Here is a 14,142-nt window from a genome sequence, read left to right on the forward strand (position 1 = left end):
TCTTCAAAGGACAAAGAGACTGACCTGTATGTTCCTCAGTTCAGTAGCCCTCTTTTGAGTAAGTGACGTTCTGATTCTGTACTTTTCTGTCGTGCTGCAGGAGGGTCAGGGAAGGATGCTGACTCAAAGCCGAAAGGCCAAAAGTCTAGGCTACCTGATGCTGCATTGTTTTATTGAATCTATCCAATGATGCCCTCCACTGGTTGGACTGCGCTACCACAATCAGACAAGTTCTCTGACTCCTTTGTGAAACCAATGCCTTTTCATACAGCGCCTACCAATCACTTCTCCTCTTGCGCTCCGCATCTATTACACACAACCCTGCTGTTTTCTAACTGATGGGCCTCTGAAACGGACTTCATATTATTACCTACAAGATCAGCATTGCCTTAGGCTACCTGGCAGGTCTGCCTTATTCAGCACCGAATCTTAATCAGAACACATTGCACTGACCTATCCTTGCCTTCCAGTGGCATAAGTTTCCACCCTCCTACCAGAGATCTTCCTCCTGATTACCTCTCTCCATTCTCTTTGGGAAAACAAGGTAGATTTGAGATGCACAGGTAGTTTTACCTTCTCCCGGTAAGTTTATACAGGCAGACAAAAACAAGACTCTGTTCATGACAATTGGTGAAACTTGAGCTGGGCACCTTGGTGTCAGAACTTTCCTATCACACGGTTGGAATACACAGCATCTGTGCTATCGCACTTTATTAATTGATTCCTTCAGGACAGGAGGGTGATGGCATAAATAATATGCTGGGAAAAGTATTCTAACTTAAATCTATAGAGGGTGGGATTGAAAAGATAGTTGTAATGAATTCAAAATAGAAAGGGAAACAGCAACATGGAATCCAGAGTACAGATATCTCAGAAGAAGTAAAAGCAGAGTAGTATTACATGTGAAAAGGGATTGCAGCTAGCACTGGATTTTCTGTGGGAGTTTGGCCTGAGAGGAGTGTGGTGATTTTGTGTTCTGAAGATGCAGCCTTGATTTTTTGAATGATCTGTTTCTGGTGTGTGGCTTGATCAATGCTTGCTGATCTCTCTTAATAAGAGGATGGTACTGACCTAGTCTGGCTAAGTTTGCTAGTGACAGGCTTTTACAAACATTGGAGCAGTGAATAGCTAGCATCTAACAGCAGAGTTTCTGTAGGAGTTTGTAAACGAGAGTTTTTGGGGATTCCTGCTTTTCCTTCCACTCCCCCATCCCCCTGGGAATAGGGTCTCGGAAGAGAAGACAATGATGGCCACTATAGCAGCACTAGAAGTGACTCAATGAGGAAAGGAGACAAAGGATGCAGAAGCTGTGGGCTACACATCATCCTGTAGTGGGTGTCTGATGGAAGCTACTTGGGGATGAAATGTTGCCTGACACAGCTCATGGCAGTGAAGATTCAAGGATCAGGGAAGCAGCTGGAGGAGATGATGGAATTCACATGCGGGGTTGAAGGTACAGAGCAGGAGAGGAGAGAGGAAGTGGTACGGACAACTCAAGATTTGTGGACACCTGCTGAACAAAAGGACCTGGAAAAAAGTTGTAAGGAAAGGCTCCAGACCCAACTGGACAGCCGGAAGAGTAGGGTGATCCATGGGAGAATGTAACCATAAGACAAGACAGAGGAAGAGACCAGCTAGTGGTGGTGAAATCGAGTTGAGTAACAGGTTTGCCACACTGGATAATGAAGAGAAACAGGCAGATGATGGGGTGATGAGGAAGAAAAGAAGGGAAGCCAGTCCCTGCAGAAGAGAGGAAGAGATGATGGAGATAGCCAGGGATTGGAAACTAAGGAACAATGAGGTTGATGTACAGGGGACAGCAAGAGAAAACATAAGACACATTCATATCAACACCAGGAAGGGACAGGTCTATGTGGTCAGGGACTCCATACTCAGAAGAATCGACAGGCCTGTCACCAGATCAGATCAGAGAACAGAAACGTGTGCTGTCAGCCAAGAGCACAGACGTGAGATGCAGATGTGAGGCTGAAAAAGATCCTGATAGGAGTGGGGGACTAATCTGCTGATTGTGCTCCAGGTCGGGATGAATGACAGTGCTACATTCCCACTGGAATGGATCAGACAGCTATGCTTGGCTGGGTAAGATGCTCAAAGAAGTGGAAGCTCAGGTGATTTTCAGTGGAATACTTTTGGACCCTAGAGATGGAGGGCGAAGGTGTGACAAGGTAACAAAGATCAACAGCTGGCTCAAGGATTTGTGCTATGAGGAAGGCTTTGGGATGATCAACCAGTGGGAAGCATTCACGGAAAGAACACTGTTCTCATCTAATAAACTCCTCTAGAGCACCTGGGGTATTAACCTTCTGGGATCATGGTTGATAAAAGGGCTTTACACAAAAAGATGGGGGGAGAAGGTTGGGGGACATCTGTGAAAGCTCCAAGCTTGGCTTTAATAAACAGGAGCAGAAAAATCCACTCAATGAAGATATGATAAGGGATAACGCAGCAACACAAGATAAGAGTATGGACAGCAAGGAGAAAGAAAACACAAATTGATTGGAGTAATGGTCCGGTAGGTGTTACAGTTAGTAAAAGGACTATACCTACTCTGGCTAGAAAAGTGGGTGAGACCTGAGGGAAACAACTGAAATGCTTGGACATGAATGCAAGGAGTCTGAGCAATAAAATAGAGGAACTGGAACTACTTGTGCAGGACGTCAAAGTGGATGTTACAGGAATTACAGATACATGGTGGAATATCACTTGTGACTGGAATATAGGTCTGGAAGGGTATGTGCTGTTGAAGAGAGATAAGACTAAAGGTAAAGTGGTGCGGTAGCATTGTACAACAGAGTAGTAAACCCTAAAGTAATAAGGTGGTAGTAGGGACAAAACAGAATCTGTTTGGGTCAAAATCACTTTGGGGAAGGACTGTAAATAAGGGTCTGTTAGGATAGTGTTAGGGTCAGCTATACATCTCCAGGGGAAGTCTCAGAAATGAATAGTGATCTTTTTATATTAGTAGAGAAAGAGAGAGAGAATTTGATAGTATATCATAGTGGGAAACTTTAACTTCCCAGATATAGACTGGAGAATAAGCTCTAGTAATACTGGTAGGATATTCCTGAATGTGATAAACAACAATTTTCACCAAACCAACAAGAAGTGATGCAATTACTGTCTGAACTTTATGTGCCAAGGAAGGGGGGGAAAGGCTGTAGGATCCAGACCCAATTGGATGAACAATCACCTCAAAAAGGTTATTAGGAATAAGCAGAGAACATACAGGGAATAGAAAAAGAGCCTATTACAGGAGTGAGTGGGGTTCTGTGATGTGCAGGAGGTCAGACGATATGATCATGATTGTCCCTTCTGGCCTTAAAATCTATGAATCTATTGATCGATAAAGCAAGCTACAATGTGGAGGTTAGAAAATGTACGAATAAAGTGAGACTTGTTAAAGTTAAGTACAATTACGTTTGGCCAAGGAAATTGAGTTTTTTGTTATATAAATAAAAAAGAATAAGGAAGGTTGAAACTGGGTCACTGTGCAATGTGGATGGGAGGATGATTAAAGATAATCTAGGTATGACCCAAAAACTAAATGAATACTTTGCCTAGGTTTTCAATAAGGATATTATGGAACATGGGCATAAAGGCAGGACGAATGATGAACAAGAATGCGTAGAAATGGAAATGACATCTGAGGTGGAAGAAAAACTTAGATCTTAATGCACTAAAAGCAGGGTGGATTGGATAATTTCCATCCCAGAATACTGAAAAAACTGGCACAGGGGATTGCTAGTCTGATAGCAAGGATTTTTAATTAATGAATTTATTCAGTGGTAGTACCACTGGAGAATAGCTAACGTTGTACCTATAGTTAAGAAATGGGGAAAAAGTGACCCGGGCAATTACAGACCTGTTAGTCTGACCTCACTAACATGCAAGGTTTTAGAACAAGTTGTGAAGGAAAGAATAATTAAATTCATGAATGTAAACAGTAAAGGGAATATAATACAACATGGGTTTACCAAAGGTAGATCAGGCTAGACAAACCGGATTTCCTCCTTTGAGAAAATAACTGATTTTTTTTTTAAGATAATATACTTGAAATTCAGAAAGCATTTGGATTGTACCATATGGGAAACTATTAGTTTAAATTAGGCAAGATGGGATCAGTAGAAGAATTTCAAGGCGGACAAGGAACTGGCTGAAGTGGAGAAGGCAATAAGTTATGCTGAACAGTGAATTATCAAACTGGAGGGACATTACTAGTGGAGTTCTTCCAAGATTGGACTTGAGACCAATCTTGTTCAATATTTTTATTAATGACGTTGGAACAAAACATAGGAGTGTGATAATGAAACTTGCAGATGATACGAAGTTGGGAGGCATCATCATCATCAATACAGAGCGTGATCAGAATGTTACATGGGAAGATCTGGAGGACTTTGAAGACTGGAGTGACAAATGGGATGAAATTCAATAGTACAAAATGCAAGGTCATTCACTTAGGGGCTAATAATAAGAATTTTTGCTACAAGCTGGGGGTTTGTCAGTGGGATGCAATGGTGGGGAGAGATCTGGGAGTGTAGATCGATCACAGGATGGCTGAGCCCCAATGTGCGGCTCTGAAAAAGGCAAATGCGATCCTAGGATGTATCAGGCAAAGCATGATGGAGAATATGGAGAGATGGAGAATATTAATGCCATTGTACAAGGCACTGGTAAGACCTCAGCTGGAATTCTGTGTACAATTCTGGTCACCCATGTTCAGAAAGATGACTTCAAACTGGTACAGGGGCAGAGAAAAACTACTGGGGAGATAAGGGGCATGGAGGGCCTATCTTATGAGGAGAGTGGAAGTGCTTGGCTTGTTAGGCTAGCAGAAAGAAGGCTGAGAGAAGGTATGATTGCTCTCTATAACTATGTTGGGGATAAATAACAGGGAGGGTGAAGAGCTATTTAATCTAAAGGACAATGTTGGCACAAAACTGGCCATGAACAAATTCAGGCTAGAAATTAGGTTTCTAACCACCAGCAGCATTGAGCATTTCCTCTCTCAGGTGCTTGGCTAGCTGGCTTTTGCTCAAATGCTCAGGGTCTAACTGATCACCATATCTGGGGTCAGCTGGGAATTTTTCTCCTAGGTCAGATTGGCAGTGCCCTTGGTAAGCTTCTACCTTCCTCTGCAGCATAGGGGTACAGGTCACTTGCCAGGATTTGTGTGGATATATCTCACCGAATCAATTCCCTGCCATTGCAGGGGCCTGAGCAATGGTGCACCTCGGTTTCTCCGATTCTCTCCCTGTGGTGGCCCAAAACAATTTAGTCTCCTGTGGGATGGAGAACGTTGGTCTAATTTCAGTGATTGAGTTTAGTGTGTGGACGCTGTGTGGTTTTGGTGGCCTGTGGTATACAGGCAGTCAGACTAGATGATCCGGTGGTCCCTTCTAGCTTTAAACTCTGACTATATCTGAATTCTTATTGTCTTTTTAGAGCATATTTAATAGTAATTACATTCTAAAACTAGCTTTCCTTCCTAGCCACCTACTTTTTATTGTAAGTCTAAATACTAATAAAATTTTGGGCAACAGATTGCTTAGACTTGAGAGACAGAAGTACAATTCAAGTTAAATGATAAATCAATTAGCTACTAACTTTATTAAAGTCCAAGGATATTTATATTTGAACTCCTTAGTGTAAAGAAGCCATCGCTGGTGCTGTTGATCAATTTTTGGTTTCAGTAATTTAAGGTAGGTTTGGACTTCATGTTGCTACATCTGTACCATGGGCTTTGTTGTTACAGTTGGATTTAAAGAAACTTTTTGATCACCACTGTTTTCCAATTTGCAAAAGTAGGGACTCCTAGGTACCTAAAGTTATTCACCTATTTAGGCACCCAAATGGCCTACTTTTCAAAAGTGCTGGGAACCCAGGAATTTCTATGATCTTAAAATAATTCAGCTGCGAGTTTACAAAGATGCAGTACTTACCAGTTGTGCTGCATCATGGGACCTTGTTTCAATCTGTTCAGTGAAGATTTTCAGTTGCTAGAGTGAATTCCCTTTATAGCTACTGCATGACTTGAAGACTTTTTTATTTAAATAAGAACATGGACACATCTTACTTTATAAGGATTTATTTGCTGTATAGTTAGATTGTTGCTTTACATACATATCTAAGGTATTTACTGGAATCTTATGTACATCTGAAAATAACATACACACTGATCTTTTGTAACAGTGCAATAATCCTATGCACACACCCAGTAAAGGGTTTCCCCTGGAACAGACATTACCCCAAAAGTCCGGGTATTAGATGCAAAAAACTTGAGGGTGCACAGAAATGTAATTTAAAAAAACTCTTTCAAGTCCTTCAGTGTGTTAAAATTCCACAGATCAGTGTACGGCCTCCAGCAGAGACAGTGTCACCTTCCAAGCTGGTTTCAATGCACAGCTCTTAAAAGTCGTACTTAGGGTCTGCAGGGTTGACTGAAGTCTCTGTTGGAGTCTCCGAAGTTGCTGTTGGTTTTCCTCCCTCTCCAAATACTCAGCAGCCTGAGCTTGATCCGATGTGGGTTCCTCTTATTTGAACTGATTATCAATCAGAGTTCCTTTCATCTTGGCTTTCTTGGCTTCCAGCTCAGCCTGAGTAGAGAAATTGGGACAGATTGAAAACTCTACGCAAGAACATCATCACGAGTAACTTCCTCTCCAGCACTCGGATGAGGTGTGAGCTGTTCATTTGAGCATGTGTCACCTGAGTGAAGAACAAAACGCCTCCAGTCTCTTCATTCACTACTGGTTTTTTTTCTGGATGCAGATCAGAAGGTGGGTTGCAATCTTTGAAGCCCCAAATGGGTTACTGGTACTAGATACATAAGAGGCCATTTCACACCTTATATCTTGCACTGACAGGGAGGCATGCTAGACAATCTAAGTCTTTTCCAGCTTCAACATCCATAAGCTTGTCACCGTAGTTAATATCAGCTGAAATGTTCTTACTGTTGGTTTCTAGGTTGACCTTTCCAGGACCAGCAGCAGGGCTTGCATTGGCAGGCCCTCCTCTCTGTAACGTGCTCCCTCTGCTAGTCTACACTAAAGCCTGGGTTTGGCAGCCTGAGGACACAATGTAAGGCACATTCTGTTGCTCAAGTTTTGGGATAATTTTCCCCAGCTCTAATCTGACCATTCCTGGGCTAACTGGCTACAGAGGCTGCCCTAGTTGCACCAGTGTCTTATAAACCATCCTTTTTAAGTAGATCTATGTATAATTTTCTATGATCTTCAATTTTAGAGGACTAGAGAATCTCTGTACAGTCTCCTCCTCCTAGGACAGGTAGGAGAAGTAAGATATGGTGATGTCTAACAACGTAAGGAGCTTACGCATCTAGGGGGAAACCTACAATAACTGTGTGGATTTTCTTTGATTTTTCTTAATGATTTTCTTCATTATTATTTAAGAAGTTTTTCAGTTCAAGTTAAAAATACAAAGGATAAATAGTTTGGACTGTTAAGCTTAACAACTCCTACTCCAAAGCTGTGTATGAACTCCGTAAACTCAATGTAGGGTATTAAGATATGCGACTTATGCATATTGCCAACAGACCCCAGGGAATTGGATACCCCACAAAGATACAGTTGCAGCAACAATGCACTGAAAACAAAACAGACTCACCAGTTCCTGCAGCCTCCTCTTGCTCATGCCTTTGCGTTCCAGCTGCTTCTCAATCACTTTAGCATTCTGTGCATAGGAATCTGCAATCTCTCGCTGAAAAATATACAGTGCCGCTGTGTTATACTGTGGTCCACAACTGCATTGCCTCACTCAGCCGATAAGTGAGATGGGCAGAATCAATTTCCAGCTGGGTATAAGATTAGTGACAATGTGAGCACTACCCCACCTTAGTGTGGGGCCTGCACCTGTGAAAAGATCCCCGTTGTGCTATAATGCTGCTGCTGTATATTTATACAGTGTTTTTCTCCTCTCAAAAGATCTCAGATTTCTCCTGTCACTGAAATGCCGTCTCCTCTAGGGTGCAGCATGCCTGCTGTTTAAAGTGCATGGTAACAGCAGCTTAGATCTGTGCTACCAGATGGGAGATTATTAATACTAGAATATGAGGAGACTGTCACCTCAATGTTTAATATATTAATTACCTGCTTCTCTGTATGCAGTTTTAACCCATCTGTGACTACACCTGACTTGAGATCCATCCAGAATGCAAAATAGCTGAGGAGAATGACAAGGAGTGAGGTCACAATTCTCCTCAAATTGTTGCACAGAGGGAAAAGTTAAGGAGACCTCATAGAATAGAAAGTCAGACAGTGCTGAGAGAACGGCTACTGCATGGTAACTCACTAGCATTATTTCTGTTAGCTTATCCTGGATGATATAAAATGCCCATCTCACTAATACTAATAGGATGATCCATGCTTGTGGCCTGAAACTCAGTAGAAAAAGAAACATTCAGATAGTCAGATACTATGGTGAAGAGCACAAGATAAATACTTAGATTGAAAACTGAGCATTCTGTCGGGCTGAACTTCCATGGGAAGATTCAAAGCTTCTATGTGAGGAATAATGGACTTCTCTTATTTATGGATCAGACAAAAGGCTAAAATGGAATTAAACTGAAAGTGTTGCCATTCAGACAAGAAGCTTCTGGAGAGCCTAGATTTGGTGTCCCAATAAAACACCTGTGTAACTTGGTATCTTGTTGGCATTAGAAGCCAAAGAAAACTCACTGCTTCAATCTCCTCCTCCTCTTCATCAATGGTGGAGACAGTGACTGAACTGAACTTGCCCATGTCTTTGGTCCGTTTGGTCATCATCACCTAGGAAATGAACAAGAGATTTTGCTTTAGTTCAGTGCGCGTTAGTTTCTACTCCATAACTCGAAGGCTTCTCCTGTAAATCCTTACTGTTAAATATTACCCTTTATGGGAGGCACAGTAAAATTAACCCCAAGGGTTTGCTGGTACAGAGAAGTCCCAGCTCTTAGAATTAATGTGCTTAACACCAAAAACTGGAGAGAAAATAATATTCAGATGACAAGTCTGAGATGCTTATAAATGGCTCTTCTAGATTGTTTAGACTAAAGATCTGATGGGTGCAGGGATCCCTACCCATCCTTATTCCTCCATCCTCCAGTTTAAAAAACATTGTTAGTCTTCCTTGGCAGAAGTTGAGTGCAGTCAACACCATTATTCAAGTCAACCAGAAAGAATCATTCGAGTGATAAGGCACAGGGGCCAGGCACTCCAGCAGAGACAGCCAAGACCTATTAGGTCATTTTATCCATCCACACCCTTTTGAAAGACAAGGATAGCTTTGTAACTCATCTAAGCTTAATTACCTTTTTGGGAGGCTCTTGTTTCTGAGTGTATATGTTTGTTTTCCCAAAGCCTTGGCCAAATTTGACCACAGCTCCATCAACAATGAAAGTAACTGGGGCATTCTTCTGCTGATGTTGGTAGAAGAGCAGAAGTCCACACCTGGAAAGAGTAACACATCTATTGGTGAAAGAGCATAAATCTTAGTCTCATGTTCAGATGCCTTTGTTGTAATTTATTTACCAAATGCACTTTAGCCTGTATTGCAAACTGGTCCAGTGACTGTGTAGTTAATTAGCCTTCTTCTACAGGCTGGAACTTCTTTTCAAGTAACTGACCATCAAAGGATACAGATCATAGACCAAACATTAGAATGGCAACAGGCGAAGAGTCACAAATAGAGATTTTCTCAAAAGCCCATTTTATAATAATGTCTGGTCTCTCCTTCCATCATGTGATCCATACCCAACCCTTTCCTGAGCTGCCACACTGAGAAATGCAACAAAAATGAAAAGTGCAATAAAAGTGTGACCCATCGGAGTGCTGTTAAAAGACTGGTCTTTACATTCTGGCCCCAGCTACTTGACCAGAATCAGGGTTACAAAATGTTAATACCCCCATCACATCACACAAGTAAAAAAATCTACTGTCTCCAGCAGCTACTCTTACAAGACAAAATGTTATTTCTAAGGAGGTGTGACAAACAATGGAAAGTACAAAAACAAGCATGTACAACCATGTCTCTCTCATGCTATAATGATATGATTTTCTCTGCTGACACTTACTTTCCACACTTCTTCCTGTACTGCCGCTCAATACCTTCTGGTCTGGGGGCAAAAGAGAGAATTTACAGGAAAATGGAAAGGCATCAGCTACTGCTGTCTAGATACTAAGGAGGGAAGTGCATTAGAAACACCTAAGAGTAAAGAGAAATAATTTCAGATGAGCAATGAGATAGTGGCTTGGGGGTTGTGTATGCTTAACAGATTTGCAATTGATTAGATGTCCATAAAGGAGTAATACTCAGTCTCATTCTGGACAGCAAGTAAAAGAGACGGGAGTGAGAGGAGATCTGAATGGGGCATAACACTAGAATCACTGGAGGAGCAGAGGAGGCAGGAAGACACACATCATAGCGATAGACTATAGTGGAGTAGCATTAGGCCCAGACAAAGATACATTCCCATAAAACCTCTTTTAAAACATTTTTGTTCAAGAAGGCATTGCTATCTTGATTTTATCCTTAATGAACTCTCAACAGCCTTCCTTACTTGAGTTGTTGTCCTATTTTGTCTTAGGGCTTGTCTATATAAAGACTTCGTTCACAGCAAATTGGGGTCTAAATCTACCTCCACACGAACCTGCTGTGCACAAATTGACTGGGTGGACCTTGCTACCCCGCTTTGAAATGAGAGTAAAGCCAAGCTCACTACAGAATTTTCAGTGTGTGGCAGCAGGGTCCACACGGACAATTTGCAAACATCAGACTACTCTGGAGAGATTTACACACCAGCTTGCCACAAACTAACTGTCTCTATAGACAAGCCTTTAGTCTTCTCTCTCTTAGAGTGTAAATTCTTTGGGTCAGAGAATGTGTTAGTCTATGGTATGTTGTAAGGGGACACGTGAATGTATGAGAATTTTAATACTAATATTCCCAAATAGAGTTAAAAGTCACATTTAGCAATATTTTTAGCAACAGTAGGTGTGCTGCAATTTATCTAAAATCCAAGAGAAGATGAAAATAAAGCAGAAGGTCCCCTCCCTCAAATAGGCTGGACTTTAACCTGTTAATTCTGTATTGTAACACGGTCACTGCAAAAGTGATTTATAATATGTTCTCCCTGGACTTCTTTTATCAGAAATCCAACAGCAGGGATGTTGGCAGTCAAGCTTCTTGGAATCTACTCACTTCAGATTAGATAGTTTTACTTCATGTCTGGTTTTGTTGCGGTCATAAAATAGGGACCAGGTTGTGTTTTTCAAATGCAATTTATCATCAATGGATTGGTAATTTTTCCTCTGGTAAACAGGAAAGAGAATTAGCATTCATATGGCATTCCCTATCACATGGTTAAAGTTGCTCAAATGGGGACCTAAACTATTTGACCATGTCTCTTTAATACCAGCAAATGAGCTGATGACACTGTTATGACTTCAGATTTAGCAGCAGTCCCATTTTAGGAGTTATTTTCATCCAAAAATTTGGAGCAGAAACACTGACAGTGTCACAGCAACTGTCAAAGGAGCCAATGGAGGAAAAGAAAGTTTCCTACCTTCTGAGATAAACATTTTCCTCCTCCTCTGTGTTACAGAATTTATGGGCATGTTTAGCTGCATCAATCACCCGAGCTCTGTCTCGAGGGCGCATGGGCAGCTTCTCCAGTTGACAGTCTGCAGAAGTGAAGAGAGAGGTCGTTACAGAATGCAGTTTCAGACCCATCACTAAGGCAAGGAGTTCTGATTGGCAGGAGTGTTCATCTGTGATAGAGAGACAGAAACCTTGAAGGGCCACTTTTCCTTTTTGTGAACACCTAGTGACTTCTCTCAGCCACACATTTGCTTTAAACATCTCATTATCATCCTGCATTAAGAAACAGACAGACAGAAGCATTGGTCCACTCTGTTAGGTTTCCGCATGAGCTCCTGGTGACATAAACATTCAGTGGTTTAGCAACCTAAATGAGCTAAGTCCAGGTACAGAAGAGTACCCAACATTGCTGTACTGCATTTCTTCTCCCTCCATTCCACCTAGTCAATGTACTGAACTGTGGCTCTGGAAGAAGCAATCTCTTCCTCTCTTCAGCTGGCGATTCATCACAAGCCAGCATTAGGGATGGAGGGGAGGATGGGGAAAAAAAAAAAAAAAAAAGGATCCCAACAAAAGGATTTAAGAAACTTTGGGTACCAAGAAAGAGATGCCACAGAGTGGTGACAAAACCTAATGATGTTAATACTTAGCAACTCTGCACCACTTTACATTTCCAAAACAATGAACAAACATTAAGGCCCAGAGTACTGAAGTGCCTGGCTTAAATTAGTAAGCGATGGGCTGAGGACTCAGGAGTTCCTCTCTCCTAGTGCTGTGATCAGAGCATACTACCATCCCTTTATGCTAAGGCCTTGTCTACACTAGCACTTATGCTGGCAGAACTTTTGTGGCTCAGGAGTGTGAAAAAAACACCCCCCCATAGCGACATACGTTTTGCCAGCATAAGCGCTTGTGTGGACAGCGCTATGTTGGTGGGCGATACTCTCCTGCCGACATAACGCAGCTAGCTACACAAGCGCTCTTATAGCCGCATAGCTGTGCTGTGTTAAGTTTTAAATGTAGACTAGCCCTCAGTCTCAAATCAATGAATTTAGCCTCACAGCCTCCCCTGGGATCTATGGAAACTTTATCCTTCCCACTTTACAGGGTGGGAAACTGAGCTACAGAGAAAATGACTTGTCCGAGGCCGTGAAGGGAGAGAACAGCAGGGCCAGGAATAAAGGCCAGAGGCAGAGCTGCCTCCCGCTCCCATTTTCTCAGGGGCTTTGTAGTCAAAAAGTGGCTGGAGCTGCTGCACCACAGGCCCGTTTTGAAGAGGAAGGGAGGTGTCCGCCTCAGTCCCGAGGGCCACCCAACGCCCCCTCCGAACGGTGACCCTCACAGCCTGACCCACGGAAGGACACCCCACACCCAGCTGTCATCCCAGCCGCTGCTCTTCGGGGATCACCTGGCCAAGCCTGGGGTGCCTTCCCTCGGACCCTACCCTCAACCCTCCCCCTAGGCCCCAGCTGCCCCCTCCCCACGGGTTCCTCCCCCTTCGCCCCAGCTCCCCGCCCCAGGGCCCAGCTGCCCCCTGGGTTCCTGCCCCCCCGGCTCACCCAGCACCAGCACCATCTGCCCGCACAGACAGTAGTAAACGTGCAGCGGCTTCTCGCCATCATCGTACTCCTCGCGGTCCCGGGTGTCGGAGCAGACCACGGAGCGAGACACCACCTTGGGCATGATGGCGGCGCCGAGTGAGTGCGGCGGGGCGGGGCGGGGCGGGACGGGACGGCGCTGGCCTTCCCCGGAGCCCTGGGCCGGGCCTGCCTGGGGGTGGGAGCGGGAGCGCAGGCCCTGCCCTCCCCTCCTCTCCTCTCCCGCGGCGGGGTCGGGCCGCCCCCAGGGGCTGGGCCTAGGGCAGGGCGGGGCGGGGGCCTTGCTCCACGGAGGGCCGCCTCCTCCTCGGTGTGGGCCCGGGCCCCGGCCGGGCGCTGATTTCTGGAGGCTGCCCTGGAAGGGAGCGAGGGCGACGGGGGGGGGGGTTCACTGGGGCAGGCGGGCGATTGCTCTGGGGTGGTAAACACGGGGGGCAGTTGGCCTGGGGTGGTTACACCGAGTGGGGGGCTGCCCTGGGGTGGTAAACACGGGGGGCAGTTGCCCTGGGGTGGTTACACTGAGTTGGGGGCAATTGGCCTGTGGTGGTTACACCGAGTGGGGGCTGCCCTGGGGTGATTATATTGGGGGTGCCCTGCAATGATTATACTGGGGGAATTTCTCGGGGAGGTTCACTGGGACAAGGGCACTCTGTGTGGTTATACTTGGGGGGCTACACTGGGGCAGGGGGCTGCTCCTGGTGGTGTCCTGGGATAACATATACTAGGTCAGGGGGAGCGGCCCTAGCATGGGATATACTAGGGCAGTGATGGGGCAAGTGCAGAGCTGTGGCCTTGGATGGCATTCAGCCCCGTGGGGGTGGGACTCAGGCTTCAGGGGTACAGTAGTTTGGAAAGGTTAAGAACCACTGCACTAGGGGATGGGGAGTGCTGTCCTTGGATGGCATTTATGTGGGGACCGCCATAGCATAGA

At 44.3% G+C, this 14,142-nt stretch overlaps 1 protein-coding gene and 1 long non-coding RNA gene across 2 annotated transcripts; one reads left to right on the forward strand and one right to left on the reverse strand.

The window, feature by feature from the left end:
* Positions 1-6,090: 6,090 nt before the first annotated feature.
* On the reverse strand, positions 6,091-13,332 carry STEEP1 (STING1 ER exit protein 1). The gene is made up of 7 exons (XM_067548158.1): positions 13,173-13,332; positions 11,579-11,696; positions 10,088-10,129; positions 9,326-9,464; positions 8,715-8,804; positions 7,645-7,737; positions 6,091-6,614 (listed from the first exon to the last, which is right to left on the reverse strand). Exons 1-7 carry the CDS (start codon positions 13,294-13,296, stop codon positions 6,552-6,554), a joined length of 669 nt encoding a protein of 222 aa, XP_067404259.1. The 5' UTR covers positions 13,297-13,332; the 3' UTR covers positions 6,091-6,551.
* Positions 6,628-12,946, forward strand: LOC137153101 (uncharacterized). The gene is made up of 3 exons (XR_010919697.1): positions 6,628-6,797; positions 11,618-11,752; positions 12,721-12,946. It is a non-coding gene; the product is annotated as an uncharacterized lncRNA (long non-coding RNA).
* Positions 13,333-14,142: the final 810 nt, after the last annotated feature.

The sequence above is a fragment of the Emydura macquarii genome, unplaced genomic scaffold, assembly GCF_026122565.2.
Source record: "Emydura macquarii macquarii isolate MOO-44397 ecotype Brisbane River unplaced genomic scaffold, CSIRO-AGI_Emac_v2 contig_1253, whole genome shotgun sequence".
NCBI lineage: Eukaryota > Metazoa > Chordata > Testudines > Chelidae > Emydura > Emydura macquarii.